At 41.5% G+C, this 25,715-nt stretch overlaps 1 protein-coding gene across 4 annotated transcripts in view; it reads right to left on the bottom strand.

Moving 5' to 3' along the window:
- Positions 1-25,715, bottom strand: part of MLLT6 (MLLT6, PHD finger containing) — a 170,294-nt gene that overhangs the window by 74,107 nt on the left and 70,472 nt on the right. For all 4 annotated transcript variants that reach the window (XM_060780942.2, XM_060780943.2, XM_060780946.2 and 1 more), the window contains exon 8: positions 4,333-4,431. In XM_060780942.2, the coding sequence (XP_060636925.2) occupies positions 4,333-4,431 (99 nt within the window). The remainder of the gene's footprint in view (positions 1-4,332; positions 4,432-25,715) is intronic.

The following is a 25,715-nucleotide window of genomic DNA, read 5'->3' as shown; positions in this document are numbered from 1 at the left end:
GCTAAGAGGAGCCTCCTCCACTAGGACTATTCGGTCTGGAGACTTCTGCAGCAGCAGCAGCCAGTTAATGGGGGGGGGGGGGCAGTCCCTACTTTGCAGATTCTCTCTTATCGCGGGGGGTCCTGAAATGGAAGTCCTGCAATAAGTGAGGGAACACTGTATTCACTTTCTAACTCCCACCCCACAGTCATTACATATTAAAAATTGTTCTAATCACAATCAACCTTCTGAATCTCCACAAATAAAGGCCATCCTAAAGTTTTCTTCCCAGATAAGCCATGACGTATATCTTCCTCAGCGACCAAGATGTCACTAACAGGATGTTTGGGGTTTAACACAGGTCAAGCACCACATCCAATCCACCTGAATCTGTATTAAGAATGTTTACATGGCATTTTGATTCATTCCTATTAAACAGATCTCAATGGAAGAAAACAGAACAGTTTAGCCAGGCTTCTTAGGGACAACACCTTAGGGGAAAGAGATAAACAAAGCTATATCACAGCATTATAAATCCTTATTCAGGCTTGGCTAAATGAAGTTAAAATAACACAGATTAATTAATCTAGACATGATTTCACAACAGATGGTATTTGCCTCTAGGACTCGTTCAAACAAGGGTGACAAAGGACATTCAAAGGTAAAATGGTGAGACACCATGTTTTCAAAAAATGAAAACAAATTCTATCACAAATTCTATTTTCAACTTTTCAGGTTTGCAATGGAAATGGATGGAATCCTGCATTGATTCAAAAGTCTAAATCACCTAATTGTATCATCCACAGTCTGAAATTTGGCTTGAAACATAACACTGCCCTTGCTGAGCAAATGCATATTATGAGATTTGGGTTCAACATGCATCATTTTCTCATATCAAACTTTATATACTCTCACAATGTTTTAATCTCTTTTTTTAAAAAGTGGTACTTTGCTGATGTCAGAGCAGCTGCATTTTACTGCTTGTTAAAACTCCTTCACAGCTAACCGCCTGCTATAATCTCTTAAACCCTTGCAATATGAGATGAAATTTAGGCCTAACATATGTAGGTGCCACAACAGCTTACACTAGTGCTACTCAATGTACTGATCCACAGCCTATTAACTTCTGGGTTGTGCTGTGTAGCCAGAAAAGAAACAAAAAGCTGGAATCGAAGCAACAAATATGCCAGAGCCTGGAACACAGGGGAGAAAAATCCTACCTGGGTTGCTGTAGGTCTTTTGGGCTGCATAGCCATGTTCTAGAAATATTTTCTCCTGGCGTTTCACCTGCATCTATGGCAGGCATCCTCAGAGGTTGTGAGACTTCTAGAACATGGCCATACAGCCCAAAAGACCTACAACAACCCAGTAATTCTGGCTATGAAAGCCTTCAACAATACAAAATCCTACCTGTCTCCTACCTGTAATTAATATATCTGTGGAATGACCACGGTGGGACAAAGAACTCTTGTCTGTTGGAGCTAGGTGTGAATGTTTCAACTGACCACCTTGATTAGCATTTGATGGCCTGGCAGTTTTTTGGTGTGGTTTGTTAGTGCCTGGGGGAATCTTTTGTTGAGAGATGATTAGCTGTCCCTGATTGTTTCCTCTCTGTTGTATTGCTGTTGTAATTTTAGAGTTTTTTTTTAATGCTGGTAGCCCTATTTTGTTCATTTTCATCTGGCTACCAGCATTAAAAAAACTCTAAAATTACAACAGCAAAACAACAGAGAGGAAACAATCAGGGACAGCTAATCACCTCTCAACAAAAGATTCTCCCAGGCACTAAGAAACCACACCAAAAAAAAAACTGCCAGGCCATCAAATGCTAATCAAGGTGGTCAGTTGAAACATTCACACCTAACTCCAACAGATAAGAGCTCTTTGTCCCACCCTGGTCATTCCACAGATATATAAACCCGATTTTCCTAGTTCCAACAGACCTCACTACCTCTGAGGATACCTGCCATAGATGCAGGTGAAACGTCAGGAGATAATGCCTCTAGAATATGGCCATATAGACTGAAAAAACCTACAACAACCCAGTGATTCCGACCATGAAAACCTTCAACAATACAGTAAAGGTTTTCCCATGACATTAAGTCTAGTCATGTCTCACTCTGGAGGGTGGTGTTCATCTCCATTTCTTAGCCGAAGAGCCGGCATTGTTCGTAGATGCCTCCAAAGGTTGTGTGGACAGCATGACTGCATGGAGTGCTGTTACGTTCCCGATGAAGCGGCACCTATTGATCTATTCACATTTGCATGCTTTCCTGCTGGATTGGCAGAAGCTGGGATTAACAGCAGGAGCTCACCCCGCTCCCTGGATTCGAAATGCTGATTTTTCAGTCAGCAAGTTCAGCAGCTCAGCGGTTTAACCCACTGCACCAAGGGGGGGGGGGGCTCCCAGTATCACCTCTAGTAAATAGATTTTATAGATATCTCTATGTGTCTTTATGTTTCCTCTTTCAACATCCTGAAAAACCTGTTTGGTCAGGGGGTAAAATGGGACAAAAGAACTACATGGACACTGACTATGGAAAATGAAGCCGTTCGGCTTATTTTTAAAAAATGTCCATCTTCCAGCCTCACAACTCAATTAGACATTATGTCTGTGAGCAAAAAAAAAAACTGTATTTGGGAGCATGCAGAGGCCTTTTGCTGAACGAAACAATTAACCACATTGAAGGGATGGCAGTGCAAGCAGAGCTGCCTGAAATTCAAGCCAGTGGATGGAGTTGGCATACAAAATCTACTGCTTGGGGCTTGGAAAACAAGACTGGAAATCGAATTGTTCCTGCAGGCTTTACGTTTCCCTATTTAGCCTAATGCTCCAGCCCTGATACAGATACGTTCTCTGAGATTTGATCCTAAAAAATGAAGCCTTGGTTTACAACTGGGCTGGGTGGGGGGAGAGCACACATATGAGAGCCAAAGCGAGAGGACGCAAAGCTCTGCTATTAAGTTATTAATGTTACGGGAGGCCTGAACTGAAACATGTGCTTCAAGAACAAGCTGGGACATGCTTCTGAAATCACTTGAGGGTTTAGCTTAGCGGTTACATTGTCAGCAGCAGACAGCTGCGAAATGGGATTCTTAGGACTCCAGAGCCTGCCTATAGCAGGGAAAATATCGGGAGGGTGGAGCAGAATGCAAGCCATTGGGGCCTGAAACAAATAGGAATGGGGAGGGTGGGGAAGGACTTGTTTGCCTCCCCTTTCCCATTTTCTTGTCCTCGAGGGAGCTATCCACAGGGCTGTGTGCAAAATTGTAGGTTTGTGGTTTGGTAAATGGATTTCACTATCCAGGAAAAAAAGATATATGAACCCTACATCATTATAGAGGATATAAAAATGTACTGCCTTTATTTGTCTTGTATGCTTTCCTATGCTCCTAGTACAGTGGTTCTCAACCTTCTCAATGCCGTGACCCCCCAACCATAACATTATTTTCGTTGCTACTTCATAACTGTAATTTTGCTACCATTATTAATCATAATATAAATGCCTAATATGCAGAATGTATTTTCATTCACTGGACCAAATTTGGCACACTGGTGAGATTAGGGGGGATTGATTTTGTCATTTGGGAGTTGCAGTTGCTGGGATTTATAAGCTACGATCAAAGAGCATTCTGAACTCCACCACTGATGGAATTGAACCAAACTTGGCACACAGAATTCCCATGACCAACCGAAAATACTGCAAGGGTTTGGTGGACATTGACCTTGAGTTTTGGAGTTGTAATTCATCCAGATCCAGAGAGCACTGTGGACTCAAAACAATGATGGATCTAGACCAAACTTGGCACGAATACTCAATGTGCCCAAATGGGAACACTTTTGGAGTTTAGGGAAAATAGACCTTGACATTTGGGAGTTTTAGTTGCTGGGATTTATAGTTCACTTATGATCAAAGAGCATTCTGAACCCCACCAATTATAGAATTGGGCCAAATTTCCCAAATAGAACCCCCATGACCAACAGAAAATGCTGTGTTTTCTAATGGTCTTTGGCAACCTCTCTGACACCCCCTCGCAATTCCTCGAAAGGTCCCAACTCCCAGGTTGAGAAATGCTGTCCTAGTAGTTATGGGTAAGTTTTGCAGAGCACTGAGGTGTCTGACAGCGGAGGTTCTGTTCATTTTCCTCTCTGGCTTCCTCGAATTCATTGTCTATAATTTCAAACTTACCGTCACAGCCACACAGGGTTTGAAACTCAAGAGTTTTGTGAAAAAAGAGAACAAACCCAATAGTTTTCAAGATGCTGACTTCAACAGTCCAATACAAGCATCTCTGTGCAAATATTCACACAGCCCTGGAGTGCCAGTGAAAATGCTTCACTCTTTTCATTACCTTCTCAGGGACAATGGGTGGGGAGGACAGTGTGAGACTGCTGGGTGATTCTGAATGCTTCTTGTGCTTCTGTTTGGGCCGTTCCTTGTCTTTCCGGCTCTGCAAAACAAAAGAAGACCAAGAAGGTTTTCCTCCTTTCCAAAATGGGTAAGAAAGGTGTAAGGTAGAAGTGTTGGACTGCAACTCTTAGCATTCATCACCACTGGTTATGCTGACTAGGGCTGAACTGTAGTTTAGCAGCACTTGAAAGTGCTATCAAATTAGCCCTCTACATATTGCTCAGAAGCTCCTGCGAAGGTGACAAATGCAAATATAAAAACTGGTCCTTTTTCACCCGAAAGATAACCTCTAGAAATTTCTAAGTCTTCCAGTGTGACTCTTATGGTCAACTTCTGGTAGTTTTAGAATTGCATAGGAGTACCTAGAGCACTGGTTCTCAACCTGGGGTCCCCAGATGTTTTTGGCCTTCAACTCCCAGAAATCTTAACAGCTGGTAAACTGGCTGGGATTTCTGGGAGTTGTATGCCAAAAACATCTGGGGACTCCAGGTTGAGAACCACTGACATAGAGAAATGTTTTTTCTATAAATCTTCAGATCTTACAACATTATTACACAGAGTCATGCAGAAGGGCCTAGAGATCCCTAGGCCCCATCTACAATGCCATATAATACAACTTGAATCTGCATTATATAATCAGTGTAGTACCTGATACTGCAGTTCTGTGCAGTTAAACTGCATTATATGAACCCACACTGACCATATAATAAAATTTGAAATAATAATAATAATAATAATAATACTTTATTTATAGACCGCCCTCTCTCCTCGAAGGGACTCAGGGTGGTTCACAAAAAACAAAACAAAAATGGAAAACATTCAATGCCAAAAACAATTAAACAAGGCAAAACATATAATAAATAGACTCAATAAATGTATAAAGTAAAGGCAAAGGTTTCCCCTGACATTAAAGTCATGTCCGACTTTGGGGGGTGGTGCTCATCTCAATTTCTAAGCCAAAGAGCCAGCATTGTCCATAGACACCTCTAAGGTTATGTGGCCAGCATGACTGCATGGAGTGCTGTTACCTTTCCACAGAAGTGGTACCTATTGATCTACTTACATTTGCGTGTTTACAAATTGCTAGGTTGGCAGAAGCTGGGGTTAACAGCAGGAGCTTACCCCGCTCCCTGGATTCCAACCGCCGACCTTCCGGTCAGCAAGTTCAGCAACTCAGTGGTTTAACCTGTGGCATCACTGGGGGCCCACTTATAAACAGCCATTATATGGCAGTGTAGATAGAGCCCTCGAGAAAATCTGCATGGATAATCAAATCCACAAAAGTCAGAAACACAAATGCAGAGGGAAGACTGCACTTTGCTTGTCCTCAAACAGGGATTTCGCTGCAGGGTAGAGCAAAATGAGACATGCTCCGCAAATATGAAAACCGTCTTCTCCTCATGAAATTTTCCTTCCGTTCCCAGAATTTTATTCTTGCAGTCACATAAACCTGCGGCTGAACATTAGAAATACAGCTTAGGGTTTCAACGAAAAGTGGCAGGCAGTTACCAAGAGAATACAAATGCATAAAATATAAGGGTTTGAGATGTGAATAATTTTCAATATCTCACTCTTTGCCTTGCTAGAAATTGGGGAATGAAGAACAAAACCATGAAGGTGGAATGCATGTTTGTTGGGGCAACATCTCCTGCAGCTACAAAAAGACACATGAGACAAGAATGGAGGTCAAAAGTATGCTTTCTCAGAAACCATACATTCCCTCAGCAACTACTCAGCCTCCTGGAAAGCAGCTGGCTGGAGTTTCTCTCTTCCAGCTGCAAGCAACATCTGGCACACAGAATGCTGACAGAAGAGGACTCCAAATCCATATCAGGTTCAGATAAAGATTAACGAGAAATGTATGTTATAACAAGCAAGAAATGCAGGTCCTCAGGCTATTCCATAATAATTCCTTCTTCTCCCAGACCAGATTAATTTTTACCTGTCTATTTGCTCAAAACAACAAAATGAAACATAACATAACAAAGCAACATTAAACTTCAAACCAAGTCTGGGGGCCTTTTTGGTGCCTGCAGATTTCAGTATTACAACCCCGAGTAAATTAACTGAATACACAGATCTACATAGATCTGTTTGTTTTGGAGGAGGGAAGAACAAGGAATGTTTAAAGCCCTATCCTTTGAACCATTGGAAAACCTCATCACCAATCATGGTCTGCACATGTTTGCTTCCGTAAGTAGTGAAATGTGCCTTTTCTTTTCTAATTAATTCAACAACATGTTGACAATTGGTACAAAATTCCACCCATGTGCAGTGATGATTTCAAAAGCATAAAGCCCACCCTCCTATTTCTTTCCTAGCCAAGAAGCTGCCAAGAACAGATTAGATCACTCCTGCCAGAGGGCTGACGTGAGCCTTTGAAAAAAGGAGTTTGAAACTAGGCCACCATGGCCATAAATATTCTCAAAAGTCACCACTGTGTCTAAGACGCAGTGGTTCCAAACATGTTTGCACCTGTGTTACCCACCTGTGGTTCATATGCAGTGTCTACTATCTAACCATTAATGGACTTCAGTAATCCAGTAGGGATACCAAGGTGATTGTTCATAAAGCTATTGTCCTCCCAACCCTGCTATATGCCTGCGAGATATGAACTATCTACAGACGTCACATTCAACTCCTAGAACGATTCCATCAGCCTTGTCTCCGAAAAATCCTGCAAATCTCTTGGGAAGACAAGCGGATAAATGTCAGCGTGCTGGAAGAAGCAAAGACCACCAACATTGAAGTGATGGTCCTCCGCCATTAATTCCACTGGACCGGCCACATTTTCTAGATGCCCAACCACCATCTCCCAAAGCAATTGCTCTACTCCGAACTCAGTAATGGAATACAGAATGTTGGTGGGCAGAAAAAGAGATTTAAAGATGGGTTTGAATCCAACCTTAAAAACTCTGGCATAGACACTGAGAACTGGGAAGCCCTGACCCTTGAGCACTCCAGCTGGAGGTCAGCTGTAACCAGCAGTGCTATAGAATTTGAAACAGCATGAATGGAGGGTGAAAGAGAGAAACGTGCCAAGAGGAAGGTGCATCAAGCCAACCCTGACTGGGACTGCCTTCCACCTGGAAACCAATGCCCTCACAGCAGGAGAACATGCAGATCAAGAATAGGGCTCCACAGTCACCTACGGATCCACCGTCAGTATACCAATCTTGAAAGATAATCTTACTCAGACAACGAGGGATCACCTAAGTAAGTAAGCAAGCAGACAAAAGGAATGATATATACATTGATCATTGCTTGTTCATAAGTTTTGGCACAGTCATTAGGAGCAATGTGACCCTTAATTACATTATTCTATATTATTTTTTTCTGTGTCAGGAGTGACTTGAGGAACTGCAAGTCGCTTCTGGTGTGAGAGAATTGGCTATCTGCAAGGACGTCGCCCAGGGGATGCCTGGATATTTTGATGTTTAACCATCCTTGTGGGAGGCTCCTCTCATGTCCCCAAATAGGGAGCTGGAGCTGACAGAGGGAGCTCATCCATGCTCTCCCCAGATTCGAACCTCCAACCTGTCGGTCTTCAGTCCTGTCAGCACAAGGGTTTAACCCACTGCACCACCAGGGCCTCCTTATTAGAAGGTGGAGGGTTCTCCAAAACATGATGGCTGCTTATTAGAACCGCTCCTCTTAATACCACAAATTAATTAATCCTCTCTCTTCAGAAAGTCAACATTCAAGCTAGCAAACATTCCTTTGGAACCCTTTGGTTCCAAAAATGCCTCTTTCAGAGCACAACCTAATCCTTTAAAAGGAGGCATGAACACATCTGATGAACATCAGATTATAGGTAAAGGCCTCCCAAGGAACACTGCCAAGGATAGCAATCCAATGAATGCAGTACTAACCCAACGGAAAACCCTGCATTCTGAAAGGAAAGAAACCAACATGCTCCTAGATGAAATTTCAGAGAAACTAAGTGACATTGCAGACACTGCAAGTCAAGCCATGGACTTAAGCTTAAGACAACAGAAAGGTATTAAGACCCTTGCCTCCTGTCTAATAAAGTTTCCAAGTTTTTGGAAAGTAAATCCAAATGGAAAAAAAATACTCATATAAGAGGGATTGGAGAAGACAAACCAGCTTCTGAAATAATTCCAATATCATTATAAATTATTACTGGCTTCTCTCCCAATTCTCGCTTCCCAAAAGGCCACATTCTTATTACTTAAAGAGCGCCCCAGCCATATGCAAAAGTGGGACAAAACCTTAGAGAATGTATAGTGCAATTTAGCGGGAAAGAAAACAGAGATACCATTTTAGCAGCCGCACAGGGGTTAACCCTTTCAGTCTCAAATAAAATTTGATCACAATCTACCCTTTCATTCTTTATGACATATATAATCTCCAGCCTTTTACAAAAACCTTAAGGGAAAATGAGATCCACTAAAATTTGAGTCATTTGACTAGGCTCATAATCAAACAGGAAAGGCTAAAGCCATTTGATGTTCTTTAGCATCATGGCCTCAAGAAGGAGCCCTCAATGGCACAATGGGCCTTGTGCCGGCAGGACTGCTGACTGAAAGGTTGGCAGTTTGAATCCAGGGAGTGGGGTGAGCTCCCATCTGTCAGCTCCACCTTCCCATGCGGGGACACGAGAGAAGCCTGCCACAGGATGGTAAAACATGTGGGCGTCCCCTAGGCAACATCTTGCAGACGGCCAATTCTCTCACACCTAAAGTTGCTCCTGACACGAAAAAAAATTAGCCTCAAGGAGATGAACAGGCAGACTTGGATGACACCTTGGAGTTTTTTGAGACCGTCTCCCTCAATTAGTCAAAATCTCACACATAAATAAAAAATTCTACAAGAATAAACCTTGGCCTAATAGTGAAGCAGAAATAATTAAGACCTCTTTGTGCTCATTGAAACTTGTTTTGACTGCAACATCAATGTTGGCTGAAACTCTACAAATTTATTGAAGGTGATTTGAGGAAGTATCACCAAATCTTTCAAGTCCTTGTAGACTAAGAAGAAAAAGGGGAGGTGATGCAGTCTAATGTGAACCTCTACTTCATACCACTATCCACTTTAGTCCCAGGAGTTATGGAAGACTCCAACATTGTTGGTGCCTTTTCGATCAGAGGCCCCAGCTGGAGAATCTCTGGATGAAAATAATGAATGATAGCTTTGTTGAAACTAGTTTATTGTTTAAAAGGGGTTTTTTTAAGGACATATTAATCACCAACTCAGAACACTGAGTAGGGCTAGGTTTGAACAACTTGGTATTATGATGCAAACCAGGCGTTACTGTAACATCCCAAGAAGTGAGAGATTCTGTGTCTGGGGAGAACAAACTGTGGAAGATATCGAACATTTCTTAATTGACTGTCCAGCATATACTGAAGTGCCATACAGATAATTACATCCAATATTATCCAACTGCAGATCCCCCAACAGAAATGAACTTTAATAATAATAATAATAATAATAATAATAATAAATAATACTTTATACGCTGTCTCCATCTCCCCGAGGGGTCTCGGGGTGGCTAACATGAGGCCAAGCCCAACAGTTACAGTACAGCAAAAGAATACAACATAAAACCATAAATTAATAAACCAAATAGTCATTCTGACATTCCTCTTGCAAGGACAGGAAAGATCCTCCATAATCAGAGTAAGCCTTTTTATTCTGAAAGCTATCAAGAAAATAGCACATTTCCTGAAAGAAGAACCAGGAAAATAAGATTCTGACTGTAAATAGAAGGTCAGCTGCTGTACTTTCCTTTTTGTCTTGTCTTTTACCCATGTTGTATTTTGAAATTATCATCATCATCACCATCACCACTCAGTACTAACAAATCTCAGATGTAGATCAATGAGGAAAGGAACAAAAGATGAATAACGTGATAACAATGAGCAGGCTGAAAATGTTATCGAACATGACCAGCCCATCTGTAGTAAAAAGAGAAACATCGTTCTACCCCCAAGGAAGTTATAGTTCCCCAAGGACGGGGGCCCAAATGAACTGCAGTGGCCACCATCCTTACAGCCTCCTTACAGTAGCAGAACCCCTGAACTCCATAACCCCCAATTTCACACACACACTCACATCCTTGGCTCAGCTGGAGTTTGCTTCATGGCGCCACTCACTCGCATCCCAACCAAGTTGCGTGTCAAACTGCTACAATGTAGCCTATACCTCCATTTCCAGACTTTCTACTACACAAAGTATTTTTCTATAATTTTTTTCCTTTTTCTCTTAGTGAAAGTGCACACGAGCGCAGAGGAATGAATTTAAATAAATAAAGCAAATAACCTTTCCCACCCTGAATGCAACCACGGCAAGACCCTTCTCCCTTCGCTCTTCCTTCCACCTGAAAACTTATATTGAAAGAACGTATGAATTCTATTTTTTATTGTTATTAATTCATCTTATTGAGTGCCTTGAACCGCAAGAAGATCAAACTAGTCCATACTCCAGGAAATGAAGCCTGATTGCTCATTGGAGGGAAGGATATTAGAGACAAAAATGAAGTATTTTGGCCATATAATGAGAAGACAGGAAAGCTTGGAGAAGACAGTGATGTTGAGGAAAATGGAAAGAAAAAGGAAGAGGGGCCGACCAAGGACAAGATGGATGGATGTTATCCTTGAAATGACTGGCTTGACCTTGAAGGAGCTGGGGGTGGTGACGGCCAACAGGGAGCTCTGGCAGGGGCTGGTCCATGAGGTCATGAAGAATCGGAAGTGACTGAATGAATAAACAAAAACATTGAACTATATGAAATAGAAGGCAGACCTACATGAATTCTAATAACCTCTTGAGCAATCTCAACTACTCCAGATACCCTTCCCAGCCCACATTCTGAGTGGTAACCTGGGGCAAGATATAATCTATTGGGCAAAGAATTTTCCTGCCTCCTTTGGCTCACTGGAAGCCCCAGGGCTTCCCTGCCCAGCTGAGAGGAGATCCCCGACTGCATCATTGCCTCTTCTACAATTCAGTGTACACACTGGCTAAGGCCTGCCTCTTGGCTAATCAGAGGCCTGGGAATTGCTGGCTGGCTTCTTGGTATTGACCAATCAGGGAGATGGAAGAGAATTTCAAACCATGTTAATGCATGAAAACTCTTATGTATAAAAATGCCTGCTTTCCCCATATAATTTACACTTGTATCTATTGAGCACCAACTTCTGTACAAGTGTCCCTTCTGCACAGATTGAATAAATGCTTCTGTCGTTCATTCATTCATTTTATTATTTTATTTACAGTATTTATATTCCACCCTTCTCACCCTGCAGGGGACTCAGGGCGGATTACAATGTACATATACATGGCAAACATCCAATGCCCTAGACACACAACAGATATAGACAGACACACAGAGGCTATTTAACATTCCAGCTTTTTCATGAGGCTATTCTTGCCACCAGGGGAGCTGTCACTTCACTGTCCATTTGTAACACTGATGAAGTACTTCCTCATTCTTTGCATGCTTGCTGGAGATTTTTATGGCATCGTAAATTAGCCTCCCCGCACAAACGGCACCTACATTTCCTACTTGACAGATGCAATTGTCTTTTGGGCTGCAAAGGTCGACAGCAAGCTACGCAAATTGGTCAGAAGCTCACTCCAACCTGGGCTGGCTTTGAACTTATGACCTTTTGGTCAGTAGTGATGTTAATGCAGCTGACTCCCAGCCAGCTGCACCACAGTCCCATTTGCCTTCAACCTGGTGAGATTCCTGACTTGAAACATTTGCGGTTAGCGAAGCTTGCCAGGCATCCCTCAGTATCCGTGGTCCTTAAAAACCTCAAATTTCTGGCATCAAAAAATGTGTCACTTAATGTGAGTGAACTGAGAATACCAGTAAAAAAACACACACACACATACACACATCCAGAGCATTATTTTCAGAGAATATGTTTTTCTTATCAAAATCACACAAGGCAATCTCACAAAACTATTTCCACAGTCAAAATCAATTCTTCAAAGCAATTAGTTTTTCAAAATCAGGGGAGTTTTAGTTGTGATACTCCCCCCAAAAAAGGCATCGAATTGTTGCCTTTGCAAGGTTGTTCTGAGTCCCCTTCGGGGTGAGAAGGGCAGGCTACAAATGTGGTAAATAAATAAATCAGACTTCTATGAGCCCAAGGTAGATATATATTCAATAAAATATTAATAAAAGGAAAATAAAAAGTAATATTGGGTTCAACTTACTGTCCAAACTGCTACCAGGGGATTTTTTTTGAGAAATATTTTATTAGTACTTGAGCAATTCGGGACTTTAAATATTTTGAGAGATGACCTCAGCTGTTCTAACTCAGAACTAGACATCAGCAAAATAGACTTGATATCATCCCTCCTCTTTAAAATTGATACTGATAGAATTTAATTTGGTTGACACTTGGTGGAAATTTTAGTCTGGATATGACTATACACATTACTCTAAAAGATTTGAGGTATATACAAGACCTGACCCTATCTTAATATCTGTAGCTGAGGAAGATTTGGATAAATGAGAAGAAATAGACGCCATCACAACATTCGACTGTGTCCTAATTTCTGCTGTCATTCAATTGAAAAATGTATCACTAACTTTATCATTTGGAAATTGGAGCCACTTTTATAAGAAATACATTTAAAAACTGGAAAATTTTTCAAAACGGTCTAATTTCTATTCCTTCCCTTTGTTATGCCCTTCCTAAATAATCAACTATTTCACTGTTTGGATATACTGATATATTACAAAAGCTGGAAGAATTCTCTTCCCCAACCTCCAATGCAGAGGTCTATTTACAGACATTTCTCCAAAACAAGCATGCACACACACACACACAGGCATGCATGCTTCTTGGTACAGACAAATATTAAATGTACAGATCTGCTTGTACATACTTGATTCCATTTCATGTATGCCATATACCAGATGGACCTTTGACTCCATCTGGTTTTACTAGTAGTTAAGTTCTGTGTGGGGAACCTAACTCTTTTGGAGTACTTTGTGATGTGAAACAACTTACTTGAAAATTCTGCAACTGATTACATGGACTGTTACCTAGATCACTTCTTCTTGAAATGTGGGTCCTGGCCCCACATTTTCTTAGCTCAATTTTGTAAGTCATATGAAATTTGGCAACCCTAGACACTTACAATAATCTGTTAGCAAGCGTTTACAGAAAATGTTTTAGCTATAATTCATGAATAGGAAAATCATGTTCAGCAAGCTTTGAGAAATACTGATTTCATAGAATCATATAATAATTGAGTTGGAAGAGACCACATGGGCCATCTAGTCCAATCCCCCCTTCCATGCAGGAAAAGCACCATCAAAGTACCCCTGACAGATGGCCATTCAACCTCTACTTAAAAGTCTCCAAAGAAGGAGCTTCCACCACACTGTGGCAGAGAATTCCACTGTTGAACAGCTCATGTGGTCAGGAATTTTTTCCTAATGTTCAGCTGGAATCTCCTTTCCTGAAATTTCAACCCTAGCTTCAAGGGTAGCAGAAAGCAAACCTGCTCCCTCTTCTTTATGACCTTTCACATATTTGTACATGGCTATCATGTCTCCTCTCAACCTTCTCTTCTGCAGGCTAAACACGCCCAGTTCTTTAAGACACTCTTCATAGGGCATGATCTCCAGACCTTTGATCATTTTAGAGGTGCCCTCCTCTGGACACCTTCCAGCTTATCAATATATTTTTTAAACTGTGGTTCCCAGAATTAGATACAGTATTCCAGGTGAGGTCAAACCAAGGCAGAATACAAAGGCATCATGACTTCCCTTGATGTAGACACTATACTCTTTTTGATGCAGGCCAAAATCCCATTGGCCTTTTTAGCTGCTGCATCACACTGCTGGCTCATGTTCAACTTGTTGTCCACAAAGACACCAATATCTTTTTCACATGGACTGTTGTCAAGCGAGGCATCACCCATTCTCTATTATCAGTAAATGTTTGGTTTTGATATTTATTGTATATATCCATATACCCGAAGGCATGTACAAATGTCTCAGTTGGAAAGGAGTGAGGAAAATGTTTAAGAAGCCCTGATCTAGATGGCCTTAAATATACAAGTAGATATATAATTCATAGGTGATAATTAGGTTTAGTTGTGCTACTTGGAACATTTTTTCTTGTGTAGGAGATGCCATTAAAGGTGAGTATGCATTTACATATGTGGTGGCACTGCCAAACCAACTTTCTGTTCTGGAACATAATCTATAGAGCAATTTCTAAGATGACCAACTGGGCAGTGAGTTCTCATCCCAGCCTGGGTCTACTCTATCATTTTTGTCAAAAACAATAACGATAATTTACACACAGAGACAAAATATTGGACTTCTTTACTTAGCAACGAAACTGGCAATAGTTATGGGCTGGAAAGTAACAAAAGCTCTGGCTCTATTTGATTGGCTAAAGCGATATTGGCAAGCAGCCCTTATGACAAAGCTTCCAGCCTGCATTAAAGAAAAAAGAAATAATCACATTCTGTACAATGTGGCGACCTATAATTATTAGTAATCATTATATATATATATTTGCTCCAAGTAACCTATGAAACAATATACTGATGGAAGACTTGATTTGTAACAGAATTTGAAATGATATAATAATACCGACTACATATTTTAGATAAAGTTTTGCACCAATTATTTTGGTTCTTGCAGTTCTTTTAGCTTCCTTTTCACATATGTGTTGAAATGAATTTTATACCGTTATCATTGTTCTTCTTGAGACATGACTATTCTTGCGTAAAACCAATTGTTCTTGTACTTACAATACCCAGCAAAGTTATTTTGTCAATCAAAGAAGAACATAAAGATTGCTCAAGAACAAGACCTTTCTGTCCAATTGGTAGTTGGAAGGACAAGAACTGATACAGTGTAATAGTGTTTCTCAAACTGTGGTCCTCCAGATGTTCTGGACTTCAGCTTCCACAAATACCAGTCAGCTTACGAGCTATAAGGAATTGTAAGAGCTGGCATCCAAAACATCTGGAGGAGCAAAGTTTGAGAACCACTGGTGTAACAGTTTGAGTTTTTGGACTATGATTGTTGATTCTGCAGCAAGTGCCATACCAGTGGTGTGGACCTTGTGTCTATTTTGAATCCCCACCCAGCCATGGCAACCCACTGGATGGCCTTGAGCAAGTCACATTCTCTCCACCTTAGAGAAAGACAAAGGCAGAACCTCCTCTAAACAAATCTTGCCAGGAAAATCCTATGACAGGGTCACCTTATGATTGCTAGAAGTAATTTAAAGGCACACAAGAAGCTAGAAATACACTAATTTGCATTCCCGAATGGCTCGTGGTAAACAAAATTAATAATTTCGATTTACATATTTGTCAACTGGATCACATTTCAGTATGACTGAAACATTTTTGCAAAAATCCAGTTTGCTTCCAGGTTCAATCTAAAATGTGATGACAACCTATAAAAATTGGTATGAGACTATCTGAAGGACCAGCTTTTGCTCACATAAACTTTCCTGTTTTGCAAGTCACAACAGTCCTGCATCACATTCCTATCATTTGTAATGCACAGTGACAGATTCTTATCCAAGGGGGCATCCTGTTGAAGAACTCCCTCTCAAGTATACAGTATTTACCCATCTTTATGGGTTGCACTTATTCTTTTATTGATGTTTTACTGCGATTGTATTTTGATTCCTATTCTAGAACTATTTTGTATCACCTTTAGACACTTTTAGACTGTTATTATTCCATGAAGTTGCTTTTAAACTCTTACCCCCCCCCCCCACACACACACACGTGTGTGTGTGTAATACATACCCACATCTGCTTATTTCATTAATTTATAAACATCACAAGCAATTGACTTAATATTTTAGGTTGCAATCCTATATTTAATAAGTGTCACTGAAGTCAGTGTTCACTTACTTCTAAATGACAATGCATTGGTTTGTAATCTGCAGTTATTTTGCATTAACCAAGGATTGGAATCACGTGGTCTTTTATATGTTATTGGACTGCAGATAACACCAACCTGAGCCTGGAGACCCAATGTTTAGAAATGTTGAAAACTGCAGAAACTCTGGTTTTGCATGAAAAAGAAATGTAAGATCCAGCTAAATCCAGTACAAAATATTGTACACATTAAAAATAATTCTAAGAATTTTTGAAGACAGGGCCAGCGAATCACCTCCCAACAAAGGATTCCCCCAAGCAAGAAGTACTCAAGCTTTGAAGCTGCAAGGCTATTAAATGATAATCAAGGTGATCAATTGCAACAATCACACTTGCCCCAAACAGACAATGAGTTCTTTCTCCCACCCTGGACATTCCACAAATATATAAATTCCATTTTACTCGTTTCCAGAAAATCTCATAACCTCTGAGGATGTCTGCCATAGATGTGGGTGAAATGTCAGGAGAGAATGCTTCTGGAAACATAGCAATACATCCCATAAAAATCACAGCAATCCAGTAATTCCAGCCATGAAAGTCTTTGACACTGCAATTTTTGAACACCCTTGCATTATCATTTTATAAACAAGGAACAAATAATGCCAGCTTCCATTATTTCCAGCGGACACCAATGCAATCCTGTCCTATTCAGCTGCAATGTAAGCTTAAAGAAGTGCACGCACATGGGTTTTGAGCATTAAATTAATTTTATATTATAAATACCTTTCTCCTTTTTGTGGCTTATAGGTCAATATATCGCTAAGCTAGAAATGGTACAACCTAGATGTTACTATCCTTCACTGTGACACACAGAGAAAAATACGAAGAGCCAGAAAGAAGGCAAACAAACTCTGATATTCCATATGTGAACAAATGCAGTTGTTGAAAATCCACTTTGTGGATTATCACGTGTCATGTCACATAGTGTAAGGAGACACAAAACATCTGGATTGTCTTCTTGGTCTCTTACAGATTGAACAATGAAACATGCCAACTAGAACACGTGAACATGGATCTTGTAAACCACTATGACATCACAGATGGGGTGTGGATTGGCTTTTAAAGCCTCTCGTAAAAATATGCATACATCTTCTTGATGGTCACTTAGTCCACACCACTCTTTTCCCTCAATCCTTTACAATGCTTGACCAATTTCACATTCTGTACAAATTCCAAAAGAAATATGGACAACATATTGTTTTTAAAGAAAAAACAAAAACAAATGCAAGATGCAAAAGACCAAGTTTGGATTTTACTTCTTTCTTTCATTTCCCACACAAAACAGCCTTTGCCGTGCATCCTCGATTTCAATAGCTGGGAAGTATACTGGAAATATATTCAATCCGTCTGCATTGTCAATAGGTTCCCTCACCCTCTTATGACTCCTATGTGCCCACTCTTGTTTCTCTGTTTTCATAGCTTCCTCCCCAGAAAGACATTTTAAGCATGCAGAAAGGAACCTTGTTGATATACGTCTTGCCTTCTTTTTCCCAAAGTCTGCTTCCTTTGCCTTGCAGAGCTTGGAGCAGCACACTGTCATTTGTAAAAGAAGGAATTTCACAGTCTGATTGGAGGGAGGGGGGAAATGACATAAATAGTTCCTTGAAATAAAGGGCCACCCCTACCTTCTCCAAACTCCTTTGCAGCAGACAGTTCCCTGGGTATGCCTGGATTTGTCAGTCACACAAGGGTTGCCAAGTTCATCTCACTGCCCAAAGTTCACCAACCGGAAGAAAGTCTTTCTTGTCACCCAACGAGAGGAGTTTTGAGCAGCTGGGGAGGGCTGGGGGTGGGAATTGCATTTCAGCAGGCACAGGGAAAATCACGATAGTTAATGAGAAGAAAGGAAAAAGAAGGGAGAGAGAAGAGAGAAGGAGGAGGAGGAAAGGAACAGGGAGAGGGAACTCTCTTGACTTGCAAAGCAAGGGAAGGCGGTGCCCACATTGCGCACACTAACTTGTAGATCTCCAACGTCAGGGCGAGTGAAATAGGATCCCTTCAGATGCCAGAGAGGGCCTTGCCCACAAGATCCTCCCTACTTTGCCCACCTCCCCACCCCCTTTGCCCTTCCCTGCAATTGTGTGGGCACTGCAGCCAAGGCAGAGCGCAGGGGGAAGAAAAGTGGCAAGGCTGGCTGTGCGCTCTCAATGGAGAATCGGCTAAAATTGGGGATTAGAATAAGGCTTCATCCAAATGTACAGAATGCAGACCATACTTATAGCTAGGATTCAGCACTAGAACCTTGCCTTGGAACATGGTAAGGAATGGTAAGGATTGCAGTGTCTTTGAGTATGTGCAAAATGCTTTTCCTCACCCCCTTTTGTTTCTTTGTATTTCTCTCTCTCTTTCACTCACAGATAATCCCAGCCCTGAAACATACAGAATTATACTGTTCAAGTGTGTGTCTGAGCACATGCAGAAATTCTTAAGTACTTTAAGAATACTACCATATCACCATTTCATAGAATCATAGAAGAACAGAGTTGGAAGAGACCACATAGGCCATCTAGTCCAACCTTTGCAATGCAAGAAAAGCACTCAAAGCACCCCTGACAGATGGTCATTCAGCCTCTATTTAAAAGCCTCCAAGGATGGAGCTTCCATGACACTCTGAGGCAGAGAGTTGTCATTGTTGTTGTTGTTATAATACTATTGTTATTATTATTATATTTTTACCTTACTTTATCTCCCCTGAAGGGGACTCAAAGCTGTTCCACTGCTGAACATCTGTTACGGAGAGAAAGTTATTCCTAATGTTCAGGTGGAATCTCTTTTCCTGTAATTTGAACCCATTGCTCCAAGGACATGATTTTGAGCCTCTTGTTTCATTATTTCTGCTCTGAGTACTTCATATAAAGCTAGCATGATTCCATATTTCAAGTTTTAATACAGTACTATGGATACTCCTCAGAGTACCTTCTGAAGGATTCTGGGCTTAACCACCCAAAATCTTTGGACCAGCAGCTACAGGCACAATTCATGAGAGATGTGGCTTGAATGTTACACCTGATGTTGTTGTTTGGTCATTCAGTCGCTTCTGACTCTTCGTGACCTCATGGACCTGTCCACACCAGAGCTTCCTGTTGGCCATCACCACCCCCAGCTCCTTCAAGGTCAAGCTATTCACTTCCAGGATACCATACATCCATCTTGCCCTTGGTTGGCCCCTCTTCCTTATTCCTTCAATTTTCCCCAGAATCGTCTTCTCCAAGCTTTCCTGTTTTCTCATTATGTGGCCAAAGTACTTCATCTTTGCCTCTAATATCCTTCCCTCCAATGAGCAGTCAGGCTTTATTTCCTAAAGTATGGACTGGTTGGATTTTCTCACGGTCCAAGGCACTCTCAGAATTTTCCTCCAGCACTACAGTTCAAAAAGTCTATCTTCCTTTGCTCAGCGTTCCTTATGGTCCAGCTCTCCATAGGTTACTATGGGAAATACCATCGCTTTAACTATGTGGATCTTTGTTGCCAGTGTGATGTCTCTACTCTTCATTGCTCTCCTCCCAAGAAGTAAGTGTCTTCTGATTTCCTGGTTGCAGTCTGCGTCTACAGTAATCTTCGCACCTAGAAATACAAAGTCTGTCATTGGCTTCACATTTTCTTCCTCTATTTGCCAGTTATCAATCAGTCTGGTTGCCATAATCTTGGTTTTTTTGTTTAACTACAACCCAGCATTTGCACTTTCTTCTTTCACCTTGGTTAGGAGGCTCCTCAGCTCCTCCTCGCTTTCAGCCATCAAAGTGGTGTCATCTGCATATCTAAGGTTGTTAATGTTTCTTCCAGTAATTTTAACTCCAGCCTTGGATTCTCCAAACCCTGCACTTCGCATGATGTGTTCTGCATACAAGTTGAATAGGTTGGGTGAGAGTACACAGCCCTGCCGAATGCCTTTCCGAATCTTGAACCAGTCTGTTGTTCCATGTTCAGTTCTTACTATTGCTACTTGGTTACACCTGATGGTAACAATTTAATCATATATCTGCCAGAAAAATATACAAAATCATTAATTCCTCTTTAATCACTTAGGCGATCCCTCGTAGTCCGAGGATGATGGTCCTCCAAGTGTAGTATCCTGGCGATGGGTCCGTAGGTGACTGTGGAGCCCTATTCTTGATCTGCATCTTCTCCCACAGTGAGGGCATCAGTTTCCAGGTGGAAGGCGGTCCCGGTCGGGGTTGGCTTGATGCGCCTTCCTCTTGGCATGTTTCTCTCTTTCAGCCTCCATTCGTGCCTCTTCAAATGCTGCAGCACAGCTGGTCACAGCTGACCTCCAACTGGAGCGCTCAAGGACCAGGGCTTCCCAGTTCTCAGTGTCTCTATGCCAGAGTTTTTAAGGTTGGCTTTGAGCCCATCTTTAAATCTCTTTTCCTGTCCTCCAACATTCCGTTTTCTGTTCTTGAGTTCGGAGTAGAGCAATTGCTTTGGGAGATGGTGGTCGGGCATCCAGACACCATGGCCAGTCCAGCAGAGTTGATTCTTCTTTAATAAGTATCTGTTAAAAAGAATGATCTAATATCATTCTTTTTGCCAAAGAAAGTTGAACCCACAGTTCCTAGATATTGTTATGAAAAGTTAATATTCTGTAAAGTCAAAACTTGGAGATTTTTTTTGGAGGGATGACTGTTCTCTGAATCCTGTATCCAGCATGGCAACTGGCTGCCAGGGGAGTTTTGGAAGCAGTTTTCCAAAATGGACCATGCTATCTTGGAGTGTGGTGGAGTTGCCTTCTTCTGAGACTTTTAAACAAAGGTTGGATGGCCATCTGTCAGGAGTGCTTTGATGCTGCATTCAGAGTGGGGTTGGACTGGACGGCCCTTGTGGTCTCTTCCAACTCTATGATTCTATAAACAACAGCTTTCAACTGTATTCAAAACACAGAATATGTCTTATTTAATCTTGCCACAGGAGGTTATCATTCCATTTAAGGGAACGGTAACAACCAAAACAATTGGTTTGATCAAGATGTTAAAAGCATATCACAAACATTTGCATTACAGCAATCCTATAAAAGGTAGTCTCTGATATTATTATGGCTTCAAGTCACCTTGTGAGTTTGCAGCAAGTGAGTCAGAAATTTTCAAAATTACCATTCATTCTTCTTATCAAGATGCATCAACAATCCTGGGTCTAAGGCTGGATCCTATCTATGTTAGAGGAATTTCAGGCAGATATGATTTTTTTTGCCTTCTGTTTTGCTTTTATCCGAAATGTCATTTCCTATCCAACATGGTTCATGGCAGTCAAGTCGTTCGCCATTCACACTCGCTAAGGGATGTCACTTCATCATAGGAGACCCTAATCCGTGAACCTACAAGACCCCAAGTTTTGATTCTTCTCTATTTGGACAACATGGGAAATGGCGGGGGGGGGGGGGGGGGGGAGTAGGTACATGATACAGGTTAAGTATCCCATATCCAGGATTCTAAAATCCAAAATATACCCAAATTATCCACATGGGTGGCTAAAGGAGTGACAGACTTGCTTTTTGGTGGTTCAGTGTACACAAACTTTGTTTCATGCACAAAATTATCAAAAATATTGTGCATAAATAACATTCAGGGGTATGTGAAACACAAATGAATTTCATGTTTAGACTTGGGTTCTATCATGTAAAGTAAAGGTAAAGGTGTCCCCTTAACATTAAGTCTAGCTATGTCCAACTCTAGGAGGTAGTGTTCATCTCCATTTCTAAGCTGAAGAGCTGGCGTTGTCCGTAGACACTTCCAAAGTCACGTGGCCAGCATGACAGCATGGAGCATCGTTACCTTCCCACAGAAGCAGTACCTATTGATCTACTCACATTTGCATGTTTATGAACTGCTAGATTGACAGAAGCTGGGACTAACAGCGGGAGCCCACCCCACTCCCCAAATTTAAAATGCCGACCTTTCGGTCAGCAAGTTCAGCAGCTCAGCAGTTTAAATTGCTGCACCACTGGGTTATGTTCATACAAGCGGTCACCTTCCATGCGTTGCTGTGGCCCAGTCTGGTGATCTGGAAAATAAAGTAATTAGAAAGTGCTGGTTTCTACTATATATAATGTCTTTATGCTTGTGGGTAAACAGTATTTCTTGCTGTTTCTTTGTCAGTCTTGATGTGGAGATTGTCTGGTTTGCCTACTCTGGAACATGCAACATATAATTGTTCTTCTTTAGGAGTCCCTTTCAAATCTATGATACTATATCACTGTGGGTGTGAATCATATATATCTATATCTATGGCTGGATGGCTCTTTGTCAGGAGGGCTTTGATTACGCTTTCTTGCCCCAGTGAAGGGAGTCGGACTGGATGGTCTTAAGTATGGGGGTTTTGTGTGGGAAGTTTGCCCCAGTTTTGTCGTTGGTGGAGTTTAGCATGCTCTTTGATTGTAGGTGAACTATAAATCCCAGTAACTACAACTCCCAAATGTCAAGGTCTACTTCCCCCAAACTCAATCTGTGTTCATATTTGGACATATGGAATATTCATGCCAAGTTTGGTCCAGATCCATCATTGTTTCAGTCCACAGTGCTCTCTGGATGTAGGTGAACTACAACTCCCAAACTCAAGGTCAATGCCCACCAAACACTTGTAGTATTTTTTGTTGGTCATGGGAGTCCTGTGTACCACATTTGGTTCAATCCCATTTTTGGTGGAGTTCAGAATGCTCTTTGATTGTAGGTGTACTATAAATAAAAGCAACTACAATCCCCAAATGACATAATCAATTTTTTTTGAGTGATGGTCACTCCTTGGATTAGTAGGTGTCTTGTGGCCAAATTTGGTGGCAATTTGTCCAGTGGTTTTTGAGTTATGTTAACCCCCCAAATGAACATTACATTACATACAGACACAGACACACACACACACACACACACACACACATACACACATATGAATGAAAATATAAGTATTCCATTAATTCTAAAGAATACAAAATCTAAAACGCTTCTGGTCCCAAGCATTTTGGATAAGGGATACCCAATCGGTATCATAGATAGAACAGCTAGTACGTCAAGAGCACAGACATCCCATAGGAAGAAGAGACACTATTGTATAGCCCACAGATGGCAGCCGTTAGCAGTTCTTCAAGAGAGTCATCCTGGGAGAAAAGTGGCAAAAGTGGGAAGGCACCATGCCAGCAGAGCGAAGAATCCAGGCTAAAACTAGGACGTGCAAATCAAACGGCATTAAGGCAGCGAGGCTCTATGCTAGTATGATGAACAATTAGGTCTAAAACTAGGAAGAGCAGGGAAAATGGGGTTATGTGGCAAGGCAACATGCCAGCATGGTGAAATAGTCCACCTTGAGGAGAGAAGAAAACATTATGATGGCACCTAGCCAATGTGTATGTAGCCCCTGTGCAGCTAAATGCAAGAGATAAAATCTAACTCTCTTTTCCTTGTGCATGGTGTATATGACAGCAACATAGAATTGCAGAATAATAGAACTGAAGGGGAACTTAAGGGATATCTAGTCCAATCTCGTTCTATGCAGGAATCCACAGCAAAAGCACACTCAAGAAATGGATATTCAAAACCAATCAAGAAAATGTACTACTTTCTGAAGTAGTCTATTTTAGCTATTCTCAGGTTATGATACAGAGAGATGGTATTTTTTTCCCTAATGTGTGAGAAACCAGAACACTATTTATATCAATTTATAACAATTGTTTCTTTCTTTCCTGGAAACTTGATGCGAATCGGCAGCTGATGACTAATGGGCTGGCACTAGTCCAGGGACTGTCATTTTGAATACTACTGGTATATTTCACAGTTAAAAAGCTTCTGCCAGGAATTTCTTCCTAATGAAACTGACGGGTATTCTTCACTGACTTATCATAAGGCTATATGACAGACTATCTCCCTATATGCTCCTGTACCCTGGGAAGTCTGACTTGGCCACAGTGGTCCACGCTGTGGTTACATCCCGTATAGACTACTGCAACGCATTCTACATGGTGTTGCCTTCGAAAACTGCTTGGAAGCGTCAAATGGTCTAGCGTTCAGCAGCCAGGTTACTAACAGGAGCTGCGCTCAGAGAGCATACAACTCCTCTGCTGCACCAGTTCCCAGTGGCTGCCAGTTTGCAACCGGACACAATTCAAAGTACTGGCTTTAGCCTATAAAGCCCTAAACAGTTTTGGCCCAGCTTATCTATCTGAACACATCTCTCCCTCTTAACCTTCCAGGAAGTTGAGATTGTCTGAGGAGGCCCTGCTCTCGATCCCGCCTGCTTCACAGGCATGTCTGGTGGGGACGAGAGACAGGGCCTTCTCAGTGGTGACCCCTCGGCTGTGGAACTCCCAGCCTAGGGATATTAGACCGCCCCCTTCCCTCCTGACCTTTTGAAAAAGAGTGAAAACCTGGTTTTTTGAGCAAACGTTTGCAATTTCAGCATGATCAGATTAACTCAAATTGGAATATGAAATAGGAATGGCTAAGACAATGGAACAGTCGAGGATTTGAACACGAAGACATAGCTTTTATATTTTTTTATTGTTATTGCTTTTATGGTTTTTAAATGTATTGCAATGTGATTTTTTGGCTTTTAACTGATGTATGTATTTTTATATGGCATCTAACTGTGCCAATTTGCATGTCACCCTGAGTTGCCTTCGGGCTGATATGGGTGAGATAAAAGTGACATCAACAATATAAAATAGTAAAATATGAGCCCGTCTGGTCCCTAAGATCACCAGGAGTGACCACTCTCTCAGTTCCACCACCATCACAAGAATGGCTGATGCGAACATGAGAGAGGTCTTTCTCAGTGACTAACCCTAGGTAGAAAGGTGGGATATAAATCAATATAATAACAACTGTTGAAAGACTAAGGAGAAATTGCATAATTAACACCAACATCATGAATGAATAATCATATGATTCTGAAAGGAATTCAAGGGGGAAAAGAGGATTATGCTTAATATTACCTGGACAGACAAGGGAAATCAAAGTTAGGAAAAGAAGAAGAAGAGGAAGCCACAAATACTAATTGCTACACAAGCTAAACATTGTTGTGGTTGATGCATGTCCACAAGTACTTTTCAATGTATGGCATCCCTAAAGCAAATCTCAGTGTGCTGGAAGAAGCAAAGACCGCCAGCAGTGAAGTGATGGTCCTCCGCCATCAACTCTGCTGGACTGGCCACATTGTCCGGATGCTTGACCACCGTCTCCCAAAGCAGTTGCTCTACTCTGAACTCAAGAACGGAAAACTGAATGCTGGTGGGAAGGAAAAGAGATTTAAAGATGGGCTCAAAGCCAACCTTAACAACTCTGGCATAGACACTGAGAACTGGGAAGCCCTGGCCCTTGAGCGCTCCAGCTGGAGGTCAGCTGTGACCAGCAGTGCTGTAGAATTTCAAGAGGCACAAATGGAAGGCGAAAGAGAGAAATGTGTGAGAGAGGAAGGCACGTCAAGCCAACCCTGACCGGG

Source organism: Anolis sagrei, chromosome 6, assembly GCF_037176765.1.
Source record: "Anolis sagrei isolate rAnoSag1 chromosome 6, rAnoSag1.mat, whole genome shotgun sequence".
In the NCBI taxonomy this organism is placed as follows: Eukaryota; Metazoa; Chordata; class Lepidosauria; order Squamata; family Dactyloidae; genus Anolis; species Anolis sagrei.
The sequence above is the reverse complement of the archived record's forward strand: the minus strand, read 5'-3'. Positions and strand labels throughout refer to the sequence as shown.